The sequence below is a fragment of the Ambystoma mexicanum genome, chromosome 5p (assembly GCF_040938575.1).
Source record: "Ambystoma mexicanum isolate Mex_15411 chromosome 5p, UKY_AmexF1_1, whole genome shotgun sequence".
NCBI classification, from domain to species: domain Eukaryota; kingdom Metazoa; phylum Chordata; class Amphibia; order Caudata; family Ambystomatidae; genus Ambystoma; species Ambystoma mexicanum.
The window spans coordinates 133349929-133372457 of NC_090930.1; the positions used below are offsets into that span (position 1 = coordinate 133349929).

The 22529-nt window shown below is 49.5% G+C and overlaps 1 protein-coding gene across 3 annotated transcripts in view; it reads right to left on the reverse strand.

Annotated features, from left to right (window-relative positions):
• Positions 1 to 22529, reverse strand: part of MSN (moesin) — a 278033-nt gene that overhangs the window by 25689 nt on the left and 229815 nt on the right. For all 3 annotated transcript variants that reach the window (XM_069612528.1, XM_069612527.1, XM_069612529.1), the window contains exons 5-7: positions 20686 to 20769; positions 17040 to 17186; positions 7371 to 7467 (exon numbers count right to left, since the gene is read on the reverse strand). In XM_069612528.1, coding sequence (XP_069468629.1) covers positions 7371 to 7467; positions 17040 to 17186; positions 20686 to 20769 — 328 coding nt within the window. The remainder of the gene's footprint in view (positions 1 to 7370; positions 7468 to 17039; positions 17187 to 20685; positions 20770 to 22529) is intronic.

The window sequence follows — 22529 nt, forward strand, 5'->3', positions numbered from 1 at the left end:
CTTGAATGGTTCCACGTCTAAGGGGTCTGCATTCAACTGAGTGTTGACCTTCAGGAAGAGGAATACAAGGGCAGCTCTTGCAAGGACCACTTCATGTTTTTTCGTCCAGTTGTTGACACTTGGGAGTCAAACCTTCTTTAAATTAATGCACGTTTTTTTTATTTTAATATGGTACACTACCAGTCCCGCTTTACCTCTGCCCACACCCCTTTTCGCAACAAAATTTCTTCATCGCTTTGTCAAGTTATTCGAACCCTACCCCGTTTTGTACTTTCCTTTATTTGTGTTGACTTTTGAACGTTGAAAAATGCTGCTATTGGGTTAGTCAGCCTGCAGCAGTTTCCCTAGGCTGCTGCTCTATAGCGTGTCGAAATGGGAACCGGAAGACTGCTTAAGAAATATACCCCGACAGGCGGGGGCATTACTGGGCCAGATAATGCCACAGGCCAGTTAAAAGCCAGAGCGAATGACGCCGCCCAGAGAAGTTCATTGCTATTAGTATCCAGGCACATTGTACCGGGTTACTAATGTTTTTTTCTTAAGTTGAGAAACAGCGCATTTGCCATTTCTAGACTTGAAAAAAACTACAAAACAAGATGGCCCCCAATGATCAAGTAGAAGTGCACTACATGCATGTAGTCCCTTCTCCCTTTCCATGGCAGCTATTGCCACGACAGAGTTGCGCCGGGAACAGCGTCCCTGGCACTGGCGGGGTGCAAAGGCACACAAGTTAAGTGTGGATGGGTGGGTAAAGTGGGAATTGGGGTGGGGAGTGGGCACAGGAGGCACACTTAACTTAGTACCAGCGGGAAAGATGGTGGCCTACCGCTTCCAAGGAGGCTCAGAGGTTTTTTTTTTACCATGTAGTAAAAACCCTGTTCTGGGCCTCCCGATTGGCTGGGAGGCCTCCACCGCCCCCTCAGCCCCTTCAATGTACCAATTAATATTATAGGGTTCTATATGGTTCCCTGAAAGCCATTTTGACACAATGTGATCTTTATCGGCTGCAAGTTCTGTGACTCGCATGCTCACTGGGCCTGCACTTCTCCCACCTTGGATGCTCTACTTTCAAAGGGTTCCCAGACCCTACTTTGCACACCTCACAATGTACCCCCCCTTCTCTCAGCAGGAATTGCTTGTGCCTTTTTGAAGGCCCCCACATCCACTCCCCTTGAACCCCCCTCCATTTACTTACCCTGCTGGCCTCCTGCATGTACCTCAGACGGCCTCCAAACCCCAGAAGAACAAGTTACTTTCTTACCTGGTAACGTTCTTTCGATGGGATGGTCCGACGACGTATTCCATATCTATGACAGGTAATCACCACAGCTGTGCTGCTTCGGAAACTTTTTTCGGCGTCTGCGTCCTGCGTCGATGACGTCGATGCGCCGTCATCAAGGCCCTCCTCCGACGTCAGACGTCATCCGATGTGATAAGTAGGATACACGACGCCTGTAGCCTCAGTTGTAGTTTTTCCCCCCCAGAACGTGTGACATCATTCAACTGCCAGTCAGACAAAGCCTTGCGGAACGTAAGCTGCAATCGCAAAAGAAATTCTGCAGTGGGGAAGGCAGGGAGGGAGCGATATGGAATACCTCGTCGGACCATCCCATCGAAAGAACGTTAACAGGTAAGAAAGTAACTTGTTCTTCGAGGGGATTGGGTCCTCCGACGTATTCCATATCTATGACAGACTCCCAAAGCAGTACCAGATCAAGGAGGAGGGAAAGAATTTAGAATCAAAATTTAGAATTGCCAATCAAATAGCAGCGCAAAGGACCACCTTGCCAAAGGCCAGATCCTGTCCCCGGATGGAATCGAGGGAATAGTGACGTACAAATGTATGTACAGAAGCCCAGGTGGCTGCATCACAGATGTTGCGAATAGGAACACCCCTCTGCAGGGCAGTAGATGCAGCCATACCCCTGGTGGAATGGGCCCGCAAGCCAGCCGGTGGGTCCTTACCCGCCAAGCGGTAACACTCCGAGATGGCCAAAATAATCCAGCGAGACAAAGTCTGTTTCGTCACAGCCTGTCCCAAACACTTTCCAGTGTAACCAATAAAGAGTTGATCGTCCACTCTGACCCGGGACATGCGTGAAACATAAAAGCTTAAAGCTCTCCTAGGATCAAGCCTGTGCAGCCTCTCCTCTTCCTTACCAGGATGCGGAGGAGGATAGAATGCCGGTAGAACAACCTTCTGGGCCAAATGAAATTCCGAAACCACCTTCGGAAGAAAAGAAGGACGAACTCTAAGGACAACCCTGTCCTTATGAAATACAGTGAAAGGTGGCTTAACTGAAAGTGCCTGTAACTCACTCACTCTGCGAGCGGAAGTAACCTCAACCAGAAACAGTTTTCAGAGTTAACAGCCTCAAAGGGCAAGAATGCAAAGGCTCAAACGGAGCACCCATAAGAAACTTAAGAACAAGGTTTAAATCCCAACCGGGCACTAGGAAAGGTGACGAGGGAACACATTAGTGAGCCCTTTCAGAAACTGTGAAATTAAAGGGATTTTAAAGTAGGAACACTCTTCAGAAGAGCGCTTAAAGATGGACAGCGCCGCCAGGTAACCTTTAATGGTACCCACTTGCAATCCCCTGTGGGCCAAAGAAAGTAAAAAAGGACAGAACCATGGGGATGTCACATGCAAAAGGATCCACATTCTGAACTCTGCACCAGTCGCAGAACTTACGCCAACGACAACGGTACAGAGACTTTGTTGCTGGCCTTCAGGCCGAGAGCAACACCTCCATCACGTCTTCAGGGAGGTCCCAATCCGTATACCTCAACCTTTCAGAAGCCAAGCGTGAAGGCTGAGGGATCTGACCTCTGGATGGAGAACATGACCCCCCTCCAGTGAGAGCAGATTGTCTTGGTAGGGAAGACGACGTGGAGGGCAGATGGACAAGTCGAGAAGGTCCGGGTACCACGTCCTCCGAGCCCACGCCGGAGCAATGAGGATCCTCCGGGAACCGAACTTCCATAACCTACGCAGCACTTGCGGATGACGGGGACTGGAGGAAACGCGTACAGCAGCGGGAATGACCACTCCACCACAAACGCATCTCCTAAGGCTCCTTTTGGAGGAAATTCCCGCGAGCAGAACCTCTCGCACTTCCGGTTGACACTGGAGGCAAAGAGATCCACTTGAGGGGTCCCCCAAAGAGCGAAGATCTCCCGGAGAATCTCCTGAGCCAACTCCCACTTGTGAGAGATCGTGCTGCCGAGATCGAAACTTCCTGCTGGATGGCCCAGAACTCGAGCTGCATCGCCTCCCTGCACAGAGGAAGTGACCCCGCCCCCTGCTTTTTGTTGAGGTAGTGCATGGCCACTGTGTTGTCCGTCAGGATCAGGACATTCTTTCCTCGCAGTGTCGGCAGAATAGCCTTCATGGCTAGCCTGACGGCCCTCAGCTCCAACAGATTGATATGGAGTCTGAACTCCGACGGAGACCAACGACCGCTGACTGTCAGCCCGTTGGCATGAGCTCCCCATCCCGTGAGGGATGCATCCGTCACGATCGTCACCTCCGGCCAGGGAAGCCAAAATGGAGCCCCCTTCATCAGGTTGCCTTCGACGGCCCACCACAGAAGATCCCGGGCGAACGAGGGCGGCACCTGAACCGGGTCCGACATCCTTCTGGAGGACTGCGACCATTGCATCTTGAGTGCCCACTGCATAGATCTCATCCGCAGGCGAGCCTCTGGCACCAGAAGAATGCAAGATGCCATGAGGCCGAGCAACCTCAAAAACTCGAACGCTGGGAGCGTCTGGGCATGCTGAAACTTGTGCACCATCTGCTGAATGTGAAGAGCCCTCACCTGGGGAGGAAAACGCTGCCCCAGGGAAGTGTCGAGCACTGCTCCGATGTACTGGAGCCGCTGTGTTGGCGTCAAATGGGACTTCTTTAAATTGAGGGAGAAGCCCAGCCTGTGAAGGGAGTGGCAGGTGACGGACAGATGATCCAGGACTTGCTCGGGAGAGCTCCCCCTGATCAACCAATCGTCCAGGTAGGGGTAGACGTGAATCCCCCCCTTGCCTGAGATGCGCTGCCACCACCACCATGAGCTTGGTGAAAACCCTCGGGGCGGAGGTCAATCCGAACGGCAGGACCCGAAACTGAAAGTGCGAGTCGCCAACCGCAAACCTCAGGTACTTCTTGTGCTTGGGATGGATCGGCACATGGAAGTAAGCATCCTTGAGGTCGAGAGACACCAACCAGTCCTGAAGCTGAAGGGCCTGGAGGACTGGAGAGAGAGTAACCATCTTGAACTAGTCCTTCCTGAGGAGTTTGTTCAAACCGCGCAAGTCCATGATGGGTCTCAATCCCCCGTCTTTCTTCGAAATCAAAAAATAAGGGGAATACCATCCCTTGTTCCTCTCCGCTACAGGCACCAGTTCTATGGCGCCTTTCTCCAGCAGGGCTTGAATTTCCTGCGCAAGGAGCGGATCCGGACTCTGCAAAGAGGTTCCCCGGTGGATTGTCGCGAGGCCTGTGCCGAAAAGGAAGACAGTAGCCATGGGTTATGATCTCCAGAACCCACACATCTGAAGTAATGGCACGCCACTCTACAAGATGCTGCGCCAGCCTTCCCCCAACCGGCAAACCATGGGACATGGCCTCATGACTGAGTGGTAGCGGCTACAGCGTTACCTGAGGGCAAAGAGGCAACTGCCCGAGCGGCCTTGGCACCACGGGTACCCTGTCGTCCACCTCTGTTACCCCTGCGTTGGCCTCTTTGACTGCCAGCTCCTCTCGCTTTACTGAAGGACGAGTAATAGCGAAAGGAACCACCCCTCCATTGCTGTCCCCTAGGACGAAAAGGCGGAGGTTGAAGAACTGCAGAGCCCAACGACTTCGCTGCAGCTTTTGAGGTCTGCAACCTCAAGGCTCTCGTCAGCCTTGCTGCCAAAAAGGTGTTCACCGTCAAAGGGCATGTTGAGGAGCCGGGACTGCACATCAGAAGCAAACCCCGACTTCCGCAACCACACAAACCTGCGTATCACGGTGCTCGCCGCCATGGACCTGCTGACGCATTCAGCCATGTCCAAACCCGACTGAACGGACTCACAAATGGCATCCTTACCATCCTGGACCATAGCAAGGAAACCATCCCGTTCGTCCCCTTCGGGAATATGTTCAGCCGCCAACGCAACACAGTTCCACAGAGTGCGTGTGAAACGAGACAAGGCACAAATGGAGTTGGCCGCCTGAAGTGCCATACCACCAGAAGAAAACACCTTCGCCCAGCCATCAAAACGTTTGTCGTCCCTATCGGGAGGGATGGTAGGGTACGACGCCTGCTTTGCCGGGGCCGGGGCCGCCTGCACCACCAAACTCTCCGGAGTGGGGTGCCTGGTCAAGTAGCAGGGGTCGCTACTGGCTGGATGGTATTTTCGCAACAAGGACCTGCCCACCGTCAGGAGACTCTCCGGAGCAGTCCAAGCCGCCGCCACCCTTCTCTGTAGAGCCATATGAAACTCCAGTACCGGGTCAGTTGGGGGACCAACATCAAGGATGTCCGTGAGATCATCCTGCACAAACTCCCCTGGGGGAGCAGACCAACCCAAGTACTCGGAAACCCTAGCCATAAGGCGCCGGTACGAGGAATCGGCATGAGAGCCAGGCTCAGGCCTACAAAACTCCACCTCCGGAGAGGTGCCCAGTCCACTGGCATCATGCAGTGACTGCCTCAAATCTTCAAACTGACTATGGCCCGAGACAATTTCATCTGGAACCTGACTAGGAACCAGGCCATCAGAATCCTCATCCATCTCCGAAATATATTCCAGGTGGCGAAAAGAAGGCACCCGAGAGTGCTTGCTCTTAACCAGAGCCTTCCTAGGGGGTTCCCCCATGCCACGGGGTACCTCCGACACCCCGGCCTCGAAAGGCGTTGAGTGAATCGGCGTTGCGAGAACAGGCATCGGCGCCGAGAGGATTGGCGTCGACGTCGAGTAAATCGGCGTCGACGTCAGATGCAGCGCCGAGAGGATTGGCGTCGACGTCGAGTAAATCGGCGTCGACGTCAGATGCAGCGCCGCCAGCATCAACGGCGTCGACACAGTCCTCGAAGCTGGAGCTCCGAGCGTGCCCTTCGACGACCTGAGCGTCGACGGCTTCCTCGGAGCCTCGCGAGAGCCTGTCGACGCCTCAGACGTCGATGTCTTCCTCGAAGACATCACAGATGCACACGGTCTCAAACGCGTCGAGGACCGGGACCTGGAACGGGTACGTCGAGAACGAGTCCCCTTGTCCGAACAGGACCTCTCCCGTGACTCGTGCCGACCACTCTTGAGAGCGGCGTCTCTCGACCTCTCACGACCGACCCCACTCGGGGGCGCGGACGGCTTAGTACCCTACGACTCGAGAATCGCCAGCATTTTCTTCCCGAAGGAAGCCCATTCCACCGGCGTCGCACGGCTGGTGGGGTAAGCCACGTGCCGGGCAGAGTCCTCAGAAGAGGACCTGGAAGACGACCGCTGTCGGCGCTTCCGAGAATGCCTCGAAGAGGCCGAGTGGCGAGAACGACTCCTAGAAGGAGACCCACGAGACTTCCGACGACGCGGAGAGTCTCCTCTCGAATCATCCGTCGAAAGCTCCGCAGACTTCGACTTCCGGGGCTTGGACACCCGACCTACCGACAACTTCTTCTTACGTTCATGTAAGGCTTTGGACGTGAGCGACTGGCAGTCGATACAGTCATCAGTGTCGTGGGCCTCCCCGAGGCACCAGAGGCAGGCGTCGTGCGAGTCTGTCACCGGCATCTTGGACCCACACTCCCCGCACTTCTTGAAGCCCGGTCGAAGACGAAGTAGAAGACATCTTCACACGAACGAGAGTCTCACAAAAACTAACAGTTTCGAAGAACCGAGAAGAACAGAACTCCAAAGAGTCGAGGCGTTAACCGAGATTCACGAAGCAACACGTTCGCGGAAAAAACGGAACTGAGGCTACGGGCGTCGTGCGTCCTACTTATCACATCGGATGACGTCGGACGGGGGCCTCGACGACGGCGCATCGACGCAGGAAAAAGTTTCCGAAGCAGCACAGCTGTGGTGATTACCGGTCATAGATATGGAATACGTCGGAGGACCCAATCCCCTCGAAAAGTTGCTACCCAAACCTTGCAAGCAACCGGCACAAATTATGGACTAACTGTAGTCGCCACACGATGCTGGTACAATCAGGCACTTGCATTCCAGTGGTCGCACTAGGCCTCCCATTCCACCTGCCACCTACTACCCACACACACCCGCCCACACACACACACACACACACACACCCGCCCACACACACCCGCCCACACACACACAGTCATTTTATTACTTCACACCAACATTATTTTAACAGTCAGGAGACTTACGGGTGCCTTCTTGTCAATAGGTTTGATCACGAACTTCTTGTCGTTGAAGGAGATATTCCTGATCTCGCTCCAGGGGAACCCAATCTTTGGCGTTAACCTAAGGATCAATGGAAAGGAGTCATTAGAAAAGCATCAAATAGTGGTGCAGGGAGCATGCCTGGTTCTCATTAAATAGCCCTTTATACCTTTGCAAAATGTGCGTCTTGAGGAACTCTTGCTCAGAAGAGAATTGCCTAGCATTTCGGTGCTGGGCGGTCTTTCTGCACATGACCAGGGAGAGATTTCTCTTCCAGCAGGGCACAGCGAGAGAATAGATCCGTCCCATAGAAGAGGTGGTCTGGCCTTCATCCTGTTACACCTTCATTTCATGGATAATAATCTTGGGGTTTTGGAGGTGTTGGTGAAGGATAAAGCCCTGGCACTCTGCAAAAAGTGATCGCGAGCCAGAACCCTTCCTGGGGCCCACCCCCCACTATCCCCAGTCACACGTTTTAACTCAGGCAGCCTGTGTAGCCGAAGTGCTGCAGGGTTACACGGGCTTCCTGCAGGTGTCAGCACTTCAGATTAGAAAAAAAAAAATAAGGCATTGCTTTCCTTTTTCTAAACCAAAACGGACACCTGCAAGCAGCCCGTGTAACCATGCAGCACTTTGGCTACACGGGCTGCTGAGCTCTCTGTACTAAGAAACAGGAGGGGGGGGCTGGACTGCCCAGCTCATTTTGTTTCCGAGTAAATGGTCTTCACAGCTGCATGATAACCATTTACTCGGAAACGAGAAGAGCTTGGCAGTCCAGCCCCCTCCTGTTTCTGAGTACAGACACATCAGCAGCAGGCAGACCTTTCATTCAAGGAGCCCGTGGCTAAAGCGTTGCCCACCACACATCTCCTTGAATGAAAGGGCTGCCTGCGAGCTAGGGAATACTGGTGATACCTATGGTGCCCCCAATCACTTATGTTTAAAAGGATGGGCTGGGCACATCAAAGTTAATAACGCCACTGCGCCCCAGCTCTACCTTTTACCAGCCACTCGCTACCCTCTTTAGGCAAGCAGGGATCACGTTAGTGGGCCTGGCCCAAATACACCCATTCTTAGGTCAGCCCACCACCACCACCCCCAAAATCTTATTTATTTACAGTGTGAAGTGCACGTGCCCTCGGCTCTGAAATCGGGGCCTAGCCTCTAATTGGATCCAATGGGTTCATGACTGCCATGGGAATGGACACATCACCCGCCTTTTACATCGGCTCGTTTCATTGTCCATCTCTTGTTCTCTGCCTCAGGGATGTGGTATTTGGATCAAACGCAATGGCTGACAAAATCATTCTAAAGTAGATATTTTGGCGTGGTGCACTGGCAGGGCTTTAAGTGGGCCGGTGATCAGTCCGGGCAACTTCTAAAGTTACCCTGGATCCAGGATCAACCAGACCTTCAGCTGACCTATCACGCTTAACTAAATAAAAAGCTGTGACAATGCGCCTCTGCCCCAGTATTCCCAACAATGACGGGAAGCGGAAATATAACCGTGAATAAATCGCTTGAGGTTTCCAACATATTTTATAGTCTTGACGTTAGGTTTAATTTAGAATAATGGATTCCCTTCAAAAACTGCAGGATTGGAACATGAATTCACCTATTTTGAGCGGATTTCGATTTTATATTTGAATGTCGATTTTTTTACATTCGATTTAAGACCCTTTAAAATGTATTCTACTCCTTTCATACCACGTATTCGAGCAGTTTGTTAGGCTACTCCGTTACTTGAGAGAAAACCTCTTTTTAGGGTGCTACTTGGGATTCTGAGGCTGTGCCAGACACTCATTATAGACCACCCCCAAATATTGATTTGAGACTCTAGGCGCCGAGCACCCAATTAAAGCAATGGCCAGTATGTGTTTCCAGAGTCTAAACTTCATAAGCGCCATTCATTCCAGACTGGCTCATGGGAACGCAACAATTACTTCTATTTAAATACAATTTGTCAAATAGCCACTAGATTGTAGGAGAATGTACACAATGAGTCTACAAGCGATGTGATGTGCAAAGCCGCCCTTTCAGCAACTGGAAACAGTATGACATTAAACTAAACCCATTTTAAAACCAGTCTTCAAAATCTTCTAATCAATCACCAGACAAAAATGCCACGAACATTCAATTTCATAAATTGAATTTTCGTTTATATTTGGGTAAAGCAGGTTCTGATCCCTCAGTCCTTTTGAGGGAAATCCAGGATTGTTCTGTATTAATTTTACACCAAGTCGGAAAGGCAACATTACAATATGAAAAGTTACAAAAATCAAACTCTCTATCTTCAATCAAATGTTCTCTTCAGAGTAGTACACAAATCAGTCTACAAAAGATTGGAAAGGATTATGGGATTCTAAAACTAAACAGATGCCGCCATCTCCTGGGCAAGAGAATTACTGCCAGTCAGACAATATGGCGAGAGCCCCGACTACCTGGGAACAGCCGGAACTAAACATCGCCAAGCTCAGCTCCACTGAGAGCACCTACTCAATGGTGTCGCCAGGAATCTAATTTAGGAGGGGCACAGAGGGGGCCAAAGACAAAAGTAGGGGGGCATAGATGAAAGTAGGGGGAGAACATGGTCACTGCTCGTCTTAGGTAGGGGGGCCACAAGGGAGGGGCACAGAGTTCCAAAGGTGGGGCCCGGCCCCCAGGCTCCCCCCTAGTGACGCCAATGCACCTACTGCATGAATTGCTGCCGACACAACCTTGCTTCCATGCAATGGAGGTCACAAAACATAAGAGAACCTCGCAAACCTGGAGTAGCCTTTCGACTGTGCAATGAGTAAGAAAGTAGAAAGTGTGCTCGTTTTTCCAATACTCTGAGGGTGGAGGGGGGACTGGCAGGGAGTCAGCGCCGCAATATAAAGACGAGGCAACACTTAATTCCAGTGCTTTAAATAAACTCAGAAGTGCAGGTACTCACTATAGCAGAGTATATGCTTACAGTTCAGAAGTGCCGGCACTCATCCATTTAAAGCATTGGCTTCCAGCTGAGAAGTGCTGGTACTATGCCTTGTAAGAAAAAAAAGTGCAGGTACTCTGGGCCTGCAAGTACCTTGAAAGAATATAATAATAATAATTTGGCACTTATATAGCGCTACGAACCCTCAGGTTTCTGAGCGCTGCTTATTATTACCCACGGTGTGTGTGCATTTATTGACCTCGGAAGGATGAAAGGCTGAGTTTGGCCCTGCCGGGATTCGAACCTGCTTTAGCAGGCTCTGCACGAATGTCAAAGCGAGCGCTCTACTCGCTGTGCCACTTGACCGGCTTAGGTGGCACAGGAAATAAAGTGAGTTCTTTATTAAAAAGAGCTCCGCGGAGCCCTCAGTACTTTACGGCCTCACTATTCAAATCTCTACAGCAACCGCCTCCTTTGGTCACGCGGCTCGCATTCTAAACAATGCCCACGAGTGCGCGTGACTGCAGCGAGGCGAAAACATAAGTCTCTACATATCTTTCCCCTGTACAGGAAAACGAATAAACAATTTATGTGAATAAGAAATATTGGAGAAACTACCATAACCAATGTAACCAAACCCAGTTACAAAAAACATAGAAAAGCATAAGAAAACAATAGTTAAAGTTTGTGCATCATATTTCATACAATTCATATATTACTTTCAAGTTTGATAATCTCTCATCCATACAGGTTTTGATCTAGACCTATGCAAACATCTTTCACCGGTTCTCACATCTTCGCCGGTTCTCACACAAGTTTTATCGTCGTTCCCATCTACTGCCCTTCCTTCCATTTCCTCTCCCAATTTCTTATCATTGTTTACATTCACCTCTCTTCCTTCCGGCTGTTCATTCAACGTATTCTCTCTCTCTCATTTCCCACTCTTGCTAACCTTCCTTTAGACCAGACCTCTCCTCCTTCCAATATGACAACATTACTCTTTACTGCACAAATTCTCTTTGGTCCTAGGAACTTACTATCTGCACATTTGTTTACTAGTCTAGGGTTTTTAACATACACCAACTGTCCAATCTTCCATTCTTGTTCCTTCACCCTCATCCTGTCAAACAGTTCTTTATTCTTTTCTTGACTCAATTTAATGAGTTTCATTATGTGATCGCGATCCACCTTAACCACTTTGGCCATACCTAGCCATCCTGGACAAAGCCTTGTTCCAGGTTCTCTGCCTTTCATAGACACAAATGGAGATACACCTGTCACCGAGTGCGCCGTAGTGACATAATTCCATGCTAGCATCCTCAATACCTCTTTCCATGGCTGTCCCGATTTCATGGCCATTTGCAGGCCCCCTTTTATGTACCTTTTTTGTACGGTTGACTCTTTCAGCAAGACCATTCGCCTTGGGATTATACAACGCTGTTCTCGTATGTTTTATGCTATATCCTTCCAGAAATGTTCTCATTGCCCCAGATACAAACTGTACCCCGTTATCTGACACAATTTCAACGGGTACACCTTCCTTAAGAAAAACTCTTTCCAAGAAACTAATCAATTCCTTAGCTGCGACTTCCTTCACTGCTTCCCATTCAAACCATTTAGAATGAAAATCTACCACCACAAATAGAAATTTTAGACCTTCTCCCAACCCTGCTACAGGACCCATGATGTCCACTGCCAACTTGCTCCAAGGCTGGTCTGGTATCACATTAGGTATTAATGGGGCTTCTCTCACCACTTTACATTTGTCACTAGTTTGGCAAATCCCCGGCCACCATTAATTCTGCCTCAACTTCCTTTTCATGGCAGCTTCTCCAGGATGTCCCTGATGTGCCAACTTCACCAACACAGATCTAAGTGACTGTGGAGGAACAATGCACCTTCCCCTCCTCAGCCTGCCTTCACACAAATTCAGCTCGTCCCTTATCTCCCACCAGGTATTGAATTTATTATCTATGTCTCTTTTGGCTGGCCACCCTCTCACTGTCCAACACTTTATAAGCTTAAGATCCTCATCTACATCTTCTTGTATCCACTTTTCCTTCTTTACAGCATTCTGAATTTCTGCCACTACCAACTCTTCCTCCTTTTCTTCCACAGCATTACTGTTTACTGGCAGTCTTGACAGGCAGTCTGCCACCACATTTTTCTTTTCAGGCAAATAGCTTACCTCAAAGTTAAAATTCTGGAGTCCCAAACCCCACCTGCTAATCCTTGGGGAACCCAACGCCCATCTTCCACTCTCAAAAAGCTGAGCCATGGGCTTATGGTCTGACCGGACCACGAATCTTCTTCCCCACAAGAAATACTTGAAATGGCTCACAGCCCAGAACATGGCCAAGGTTTCTCTTTCTATAACAGAATATTTGCACTCCGCTCCTCAGCGTCCTAGACGCAAACGCAATAACTCTCTGTATTGTCCCTGTCATACTGCACCAATGTCACTCCCAGCCCAAGCATACTCGCATCAACCACCAAAACACTCTTGTCCTTGGGATCGAACCTACCTATGGATGGTGCTTCACTCACCGCTTTCTTGACACACTCAAAAGCCACATCACATTCTGTTGACCATTCAAATTTCGCACCCTTCTTGAGCAACATTCTGAGAGGGGTGGACACTTTGGCAAAATCTTTCACGAACTTCTGATAATATTCGGCCAATCCTAAAAATGATTTCACTTGTTCCTTATTCTCTGGCACAGGTGCAACTTTCACTGCCTCCACCAAATTCCTCTTGGGCCTCACCCCTTGTTCATCCATCTCATGTCCAAGATATTCCACCCTATGCACCGCAATCTTACACTTACTCCTTTTTACCGTTAACCCTGCCTCGCCCAATCTATTTAACACCTGTCTCAACACTCCATCATGTTCTTCAGTGGAACTAGCATTTATCAGAACATCATCTTGAAACAATAATGTTCTTTACTCCGCTCAACACTGTCTCCATCACCCTTTGGAATACAGCTGCCGCCGAGGCGAGTCCAAACGGCATCCTGCAATACTTAAATGTTCCAAACACCGTAATGAATGCCGTCAAGTGTTGACAATCCTCCTTCAGTGGAACCTGATGGTATGCCTGAGAAAGATCGATGACTGAAAATACTTTGGCATTGCTCAACGCCGACAATTTGTCACCTATTATCGGCAGGGGATGTCTATCTACTAAGATATTCCTGTTCAGGTCTCGCAGGTCTACACATAGTCTAATGTCTCCATTAGTCTTCGCTGCCACCACCACCGGCGACAGCCATTCAGAGCTTTCACTCTTCTCAATTATTCCTCTTTGGAGTAGCGACTCCACTTCTACCTTCAGCTTTTCACTTAGTTCATGAGGCACTGGCCTCACCTTGTGCACTTTAGGACTGGCTCCTGCCTTCAGCTGAATTTGATGTTCAAATCCCTTTAACATTCCCAATTCCTCTTGAAACTCTTTGGGGTATTCCTTCTCCCACTTATCTTTCAGCTCGGCCACATCAATAGGCCTTTCCACATTCGCTTGGATCCTGACACCAAACTTCCACTGTTCACCCCATCCCAGGAGTGACAAACCTTCTTGAGTAACATATCTCAGATTCACAGCTTCTTCCTTTATTCTTAATGGAATCCTGGAACATACCTACAATTTCAATTCTTACATTCCCATATGCATAGGGCTCAATATGGTGTTCCTTCAACTGCTTTACATCGCCCAGCATGCAACCCAAGAATGTTGCATTTGACATCAAAGTCCACGGTGAACAACTGTCCACTTTCATTGTCACTATTCTCCCATTGATCATGAATACATCTCTTGGTGCACCTCCCTTGTTAGAAACTTCCAATACTTCTAGCACATGCTTTGCTTGGTTGCTCATTCCCATAGCATGCTTCTTGTTCAGGTACTCTTCCTCCTGCTTCAATGTTTTGCACTATCCCCGATTCCCGGCAGACTCTTGCGAAATGACCCTTTTTCTTGCATTTCAAACACAATATATTCCTGGCTGGACAGAACATGCTTGTTGAAATGTGGCGGTTACTGCCACACTTGTAACATCTTATTTCCTTGTTTGGAATGCCTTTGCGGAATCCCCTCACTGCGGCCACTTCTCCTTCCGACTTGTCTCCTTTCATGGTATTCATATATTTATGGGTCTGTTCCATGCTTCTTGCCGTGTCTATAGCTAACTCCAGTGATGCATCTTTTGACAGTAGCCTCTCGTATTTTTACATTATTCGTGCATCTAACTAATTGGTCTCTTATAAGAAAGTCTGTGAGTAGCCCAAACTCTCACGTATGACTAAGGGACCTTAACGCTGCAATAACATTTTCCACTGGTTCTTGCGAATCTTGTACCCTCTGGAAGAACTTGTGCCTTTCAAACATTATGTTCTTCTTGGCTTCGAAATGGACTTCTAACCTCCTCTCTGCCATGGAATACTGATCCACGTCTCCTTGGCCTTGCTGTGGCAGATCAGGCAAACCATTGTAAACACTTCTGCCTTCAGTTCCCAAATTGTGGAGTAATATTGCTTCTTTTCTCGCTGACGCAAACCTATGGCAATCAGATAGGTGTCAAAGAACTTTTTCCACCTGTCCCACCTTATTGGTGGAGCACCAGGTTCTGGTAGAAACGGTGGTGGTGGTGCTATACTTGCTGCAGCCATCTTTATATAGTTCGTGATGTGCACTCGCACCAAATTGCACCAATTCACAATTGCCTTCCTTATGTTCTGTATAGTGTTCTCCACAACTGTACAAACTCCTATTTCTCTCTTTTTTTTTTTAAACGTTCTCCTCCTCACAATCTTCTCCTTTGCAAGTCTTGCAAATCCAACCTTCCTTTACTTGCCCCTTTTCCACAACTCCACTGGTGCCCAGCTCCTCCTCAAGATATTCTTTCTGGGCCTGTTGGCCTCATTTAACTACTCCTTTCCCTTCTGGTTGTGCCCTGCCCCACACCCCCTGCGCCTCACCTTATTGTCCAATGGGGAGCCGGGTGGGCGGCACCAACCAGGAACAGGACCCGCTGCGCAGGCTTCTTCAAGTGCGAGCGGAGGTGGGGAGAGCGTCCTCCTGCAGCGCCACGCTCCCTGGGCGACGCGGAGACAGCCGCTCATATCAAAGGTGAGACAAATCTCCTCTGGCAGCGCCGTGCTTCCAGGGCGCTGCGGAGACAGTCCCCTTGCAGCCCCTCACCCCACCTCTCACAATGTGGCCTGCGCTGCTGCCGGTCGTGACCGCAGCGCCGTGGACATCCCTCGGCCTCAGCAAACTTCCGGAGGAATCTCGGCTCCGCGGCGAGCTCCTAGTGCCTCTCCTAATCCTCGTCGCCAATTGAAAGAATATAGGCGGGAAAGATTATAGGCGGCACAGGAAATAAAATGAGTTCTTTATTAAAAAGGAGCTCCCCGGAGCCCTCAGTACTTTACGGCCTCACTATTCAAAACTGTACAGCAACTGCCTCCTGTGGTCACGCGGCTCGCATTCTAAACAATGCCCACGAGTGCGCGTGACTGCAGCGAGGTGAAAACATAAGTCTCTACATACCTGCCCATTTAAAGCACTGCTTACTTCACCTGAATGCTGCTTGTTTGGCCACGGCCCCGTAAGCGCCGCGGCTCGATTTTGCAAAAGCCGTGGCCTAAACGTAGCATTCAGGTGAAGTAAGTGTTGCCTCATCTTTATATTGCGGCGCGGACCCCCTACCAGGCACCCCTTCCACTAGAAGCAGGGATCATCACTGTCTCACCTGAGACCATGCCTGCATCTCTAATGAAAGGGGGAGTCTGGCAGTGGGTCGACGACACAATGGAGGGTAGGCTTTTTTTTCCTAAAGCCTGAAGGTCTCACATGCGAGAGCTTCAGGTTTTAGCAACAAAGCCTTGGCTTCTAGCAGCCTGGTGGGCTGAGATTAGCTGGTGACTTCATGGAGCTCTGGCAGGGCCCTGTCTCAAACACCATTTTCATAGCCTGCCAGGACTCTGCCCAGGCCCACTTAAAGCCCTGTGCGCACACAGGAGACCACACTTTTTAAAATCTTATCACATAATTGCACATTTCCTAGTGTTACCAGGAGAGCTGGCAGTATTCACAGATGCGAGATTGAGATGGTTGCACACAACAGTAAACGTATACAAGAACAATCTCTGGCAATGTCAATAGTTCTGGCTTTTTGTATAGGCATCCGAGAATTCACCATTTGCCATCATACTCGTAATGGATCATGAGCAATGTGACGTTGGGATGAAAGTGAAAACGTCCCTTTGATGGTAGCGCGCGCCAGTGGTACTTTTCTTCCGTCAGCCTCATGCATTGAATGAAGCATTTAAAAAGAGCAAAGAAAATCAACTGGATTGCCATGTACATGACAGCAGTTGTCACTCTACTAAATCATACGATGGATTGCCAGGCAACACGAGGGTAATATGTACCAGAAAGGCAGTGTCAGCTAAGCAATGACTGAACACCTTTTCCCTGGTCACCATTTCATTGCCTCCAAGTGGCCCACATCCAACACCAAACCACTTCAACAAGTCTCCATGGGATTTCAAACAAGTTCACACTCATGATTGAACTACATCCTCAGATCCCTAGTACGTATTTATGGGATGCGCCTAATTGACCAGCAGTGCTAAAAGTCCTCTGCTGTCTAGTTTAAAAGTAATCATGCTTTTGGGGGCCACAGATCTGCACAAGTCCCACCACCTTCTGCTGGAGTAAAGCAGACCCATTTACCTGTCATTTTGTTCATAGATGTTGAGTCCCAGGGCGTCCACCCCCAGCCAGAGCTCGGAGCCCTTCTTGTTCTTGATGCTGAAGTAGTTCACGCCGTACATTTCCAGATCTTGGGCAATTTTCAGGTACTCCAAAATGGCGTCTTCCCTGAAAGACGCAAAAAGAAAAAGGTTTCCAAACAGATAACAGTTAGGTGTCCATAAAGCACCACAGAAACAGGCAGTGCTTAATTTGTGGGGGTGTTTGCCATGGCTCAGCCCTGGCACTTATTTCTGAGCCCTGGCACTTATTGTCTCAGATTGATGAGGTAATGAGAGCCAGAGCATCCATCAACCCGAATAAGGTGGTGTGAGCTGTACTTTAACCCTTAATGTGTTGACACTGCGGGGTACAGCTGTGAGTGGTGGCAGCAACGGTGGGAAACTGCCCGCCCACATTGCCACTAGCGGACTAGAAAATAATTGAGTCCTGGCACTTAAACGCTTACAAATTAAGCAATGGAAAAAGGTGAAGTGGACCAGGGCCACAGTGACGAGAAACTCAAAGGGGGGAAAATGGAACAGATCGCCAACAAGTGTCAATTCAGACAAGGGAATAGTTGGTTAGGGACAGCCTCAGAAGAAAAACGACCCCCACTCTTACTCTGCAACCGTAGTTTAGTTGAAGTTAGAACTGTCCTGAATTGCTAAAGAAAGGTGGGAGGGTGGCACATTCACTGAACACAAAAGCACTCTGTCATGATCAAGGGAAAGCTACAATGGAACAATGAGCAGGTGGAGCCAATTTGGTAAAAAGTGAGTGCGCGCGAAAGAGAAAGCAGAATACATTTCTTATATAGCGCAACACACCCATATGTCTCAGAATGCTAAATTGCAAAAAGAGAACGAGAGAAAGCGCGCGAGCGAGAGAAAGCGCGCGAGCGAGAGAAAACGCACGAGAGAGAGAGAAAACGCACGAGAGAGAGAAAACGCACGAGAGAGAGAAAACGCACGAGAGAGAGAAAACGCACGAGAGAGAGAGAACGCACGAGAGAGAGAGAACGCACGAGAGAGAGAACGCACGAGAGAGAGAGAACGCACGAGAGAGAGAGAACGCACGAGAGAGAGAACGCACGAGAGAGAGAACGCGAGAGAGAGAGAACGCGAGAGAGAGAGAGAGAACGCGAGAGAGAGAACGCGAGAGAGAACGCGAGAGAGAGAACGCGAGAGAGAGAACGCACGAGAGAGAGAGAACGCACGAGAGAGAGAGAACACGCACGAGAGAGAGAGAGAACGCACGAGAGAGAGAGAGAACGCACGAGAGAGAGAACGCGAGAGAGAGAGAGAACGCGAGAGAGAGAGAGAGAACGCGAGAGAGAGAACGCGAGAGAGAGAACGCGAGAGAGAGAACGCGAGAGAGAGAACGCGAGAGAGAGAACGCGAGAGAGAGAGAGAGCACGAGAGAGAGAAAGCACGAGAGAGAGAACGCACGAGAGAGAGAACGCACGAGAGAGAGAACGCACGAGAGAGAGAAAGCACGAGAGAGAGAAAGCACGAGAGAGAGAAAGCACGAGAGAGAGAAAGCACGAGAGAGAGAAAGCACGAGAGAGAGAAAGCACGAGAGAGAGAACGCACGAGAGAGAGAACGCACGAGAGAGAGAACGCACGAGAGAGAGAACGCACGAGAGAGAACGCACGAGAGAGAACGCACGAGAGAGAACGCACGAGAGAACGCACGAGAGAGAACGCACGAGAGAGAGAGAGAGAGAGATTGCACGAGAGAGAGAGAACGCATGAGAGAGAGAACGACAAAGAACGAACGAGAGCGAGAAGACAGGCAAGAAGGTTAAAGAATAGGCCATTAGCATAAGGAACATCAGAACAATCGAAGTCCTGGAGTGAGCTACTAAGGCTGCCGCCACCTTAATGCCTCTCTAGGGGTCCCCCTGCCTGTAGTGGACCGATCTCGCAATAAGCAGTGGTGGAATAGGGACTCTGGGGCTCAGGAGGTGGGAGGCCCCTACAATCTGGAGGGAAAAAGTACAGTAACAACCCCTAGACTGGAAACTCCAATTGCTGTGTGAACAAATAAAAATAGAAACATACTGGTTGTTAGCGTGGGATTCATTGACCACCTTGTCACACTAGACACATTAAGCAAAACAAAAAGGTGATGGCTGGAAGGTATCCAATTAATCAACCATGGGCACCGCTCTGGGCATTCCTCCAGACCATTGTTTTTTAGCCTGCCAAGCCATTCAGGACCATATGCAAATCAGGCTTTGTTGCACCCCAAGAGGGCAGTCCAGCCTTAACTGCTAGGACACATCCCTTCAGAATGAGACCACAAGCCTCCCCCCAGACATGCTTGGACACTAATGGGTGTCAGTGAGGAGTAGCTTGGGTCTCTTGGCCCAGCAGACACGCGACCCACAACCGGGCATACCTGTCCCACCCGGGGTGCTAAGCAAAACAAAAAGGTGATGGCTGGAAGGTTTTGAATTAATCGCAACCACAGGCACAGCTCTGGGCAAACCTGCAGACCATCGTTTGATGAGGCCCAACAAAGCAGAAACATTTTTGGGGATGCCGATGGCCTTGTGCAGATGGTATGTGACCTAGCAGTTCAGGCTGGACTGTCCCTTTTCAGGTGGGACCAAAACAGATTTGTATATGTTCTTTCCCCTTTTGTAATGGTTTTGCAAGCGAAGTAAACGATGTTCTGGAGGGTTGCCCAGAGCAATTCCAGAGGTTGATGAATTCTAAACCTTCCAGGCATTTTTGCATAAATCACCCCGGGTGGGACGGGTATGCCCAGACGTCGGTCCCGTGCCTGTTGGGCCTAGGACCCAAGTTACTCCTCACTGATGATGCCCAATGAGACTGAAACATGTCTGGGGATGCTTGTGGTCTTGGCAGAAGGGATGTGACCTAGCAGTTCGGACTGGGCTGCCCTCTTTCGGGTGGGACCAAACCAGATACATGGTCTTTTCACTTCTGTAATGACTTGCCAGGCGAAGAACGATTGTCTGGAGATTTGCCAAGAGCAATTTCCAGAGGTTAAGATTCATTCTAAATCTTGCTGCCATCAAATCTTTTGTTTCGCTTTGACACTAGAGACATTTACAGAGCCGAGAACGTACCTACCAGGCGGAGATCATGGGGATGGCAAAAGGAGGACAGTAGGGGTTACTCGACAGTAGGGGACCCTGGAATTGCAGAATAGGTGAAATGTGGCATCAACCTCACACACACTACTTTGATTTTAGCAAAAAGGGAAGGTGCGCCCAGTGGGAATGAAGCCATGCAGAAGGCATAGTGGGTAGTGGGTGGGCGGAACACGAGATTATGGGATGCCGACAAGGTGGTTCCGTACTGCACCACATAAGTGCCCTTTCTGTTTATAAAGGAGTTCTGCAAGAGCACTTGGAATGTGTGCATTGCAACATTGAATCTCTAAAAGACGCCGCCAAAAAGGTGACCTTTACTGGAGCTCCTACTTATTTGTATGCCGGATTTGGTTTAAGTAGACACTAAACTCAACTTTACCCAGAAGTGGGGCCCTCAGTGCACTTTTCCATTAGCCAACCGTTGCTTCAGATTCCCCCCCCCTACAACTCCTTCCAGAAGGTACAGCAGTCATTGGCTGGATCGGATGGCGGCTTTACCTGAGCATCCCCCGATGTTCCTCGTGCCACACTTGGATCCGCTCCTCCCACTGCTCCTTGTTAAGCTTGTGCTGCTCCAGAACTCTAGAAGAAAATGAAAGCCAATCAAAACCCTGAGAACCCCTCCAGAGAGCACCTCCCCATATCATTTACACAGTGTTCGCACAGGCCGGGGTTCATCGGCTCCCCGTTGCTTCCTATGTGAGGAGGTAGAAGTCTGATTAATTGGCATGTGAAACTAGGCAAATTACAATGAAAACAAGAGGCCCCAAACCTGAAAATATCATCCTTCTAAGTTCTCGAAAACCTGCAGACCTTTTCATGACCTGCATTGAGAATACTGTTCCCTCAATGCTCGGTGTTTTGCTGCCGCGCCACTCTAACAATGGTGACATGGCCAGGCATTACAGGTCAATGCGCCCCGCTGGTCCCTGGTGTGTTCGAAGGCCATGACCATGGCACATACCACTTCACAATGACTTCATGTCTTTCTGGCAGATGTTACTTGGCATTTTATGAAGTCAAACATTCTTTTAAATTCAGGGATCCAAAGAATGAGCAGATCGCTTGTCTGTCTGATCAAGGCTTATTTTCCGCTAAAGTCTGGTTTCCAGTCACTAACGCGAATATGTGCATACTTAAAATCTGGTGTCTTGCAAAAAGACATAGAAGTCTATATATTGGAGCTTCATAAGGGCAGTTTTCTTTTTTTTTTTTCAAACACTGCCTTCACGTTGGCTCTAAGAATGCAAAAAGGGCACATTGCTGCAAATGGAATAGGAGCAGTCAGATTAGGCAGTGGGGAGCAAGTGTTCAGAGCCAGCCACCAAATTCCAGGGTAAGCATTTACAACGAGCACCCAGGTGGCACATTTAAGCGCATAGTCCCCCAATGGCAGAGTAGGGGATGCAGTGTATTTTGGAAGGGAGATCTCCATGGGCCCTTCACAGAGCACAGCAACTCCACCGATTCGCCAATTTACTCAACATGCCAAAACAAGGTCCAACTCGCACCCTGCACCTCCATTGTAAAAAGTATCACCAGCGACATCAAGCCTGCATATTTCTACAGCACTTTTACCATTCTCAAACATTCCTGTGCGTGCCCCAGCCTTTTCAATACTGGAAGTACTGGTTGTGGTCTCCAGCACTTCCACTGGCAGGCTCATCACCATGAACTTAAATAAAAAGTCTAGCATAACATGACTCAGAATAAACTCTTAATACCCTTTGACATCAAGGTCCCAGGCATTTTTGATTTTACCGTATAATTGAGCACTCTACACCCTAACACTTCTGTTACCAACAACATTCACGTTTGCAGTCTGTTCATGACTTGGCCACTCCGGGCCCAGGCTTTGCAGTTCCACTAATAACACTCTGGAGTTTTACCTGGGGCACAAGGTATGGAGCCATGCAGGCAAATAAGCCACCCACATTCCAGCACATTCAGTCCCTTCATGCAGCAGACACTGCATGCTCCTGCCTACATTTGTCTCAGGAAGATAGCCCAGGGGCAACGTGCTCGCCTTGGAAGACAGACGACACGGAGAAACACATGGATGTAAAGGATTACATTCAAAACCCTCTCCATTGTCCACAAGGCTTTCTGGGGCCTGGGTCCAAAATACCTTCAGCTATCCCTCTGCAAAGACCTCCCCTCTCGAGCTCTTCGCTCCTCTAACTCCCTCAGGGTCCGTCGTTTTTCAAAGAAACGAGCTGGGGGTAGATCTCAGTCTTCGGCTGGGGACTCCCTCTAGAACAGCCTCCCAGCCACTCGAAAATAGGAGGAGAACCATCTCCGGAAGCACCTCAAGATCTTCCTCTTTGCTTCTGCCTTCGCTC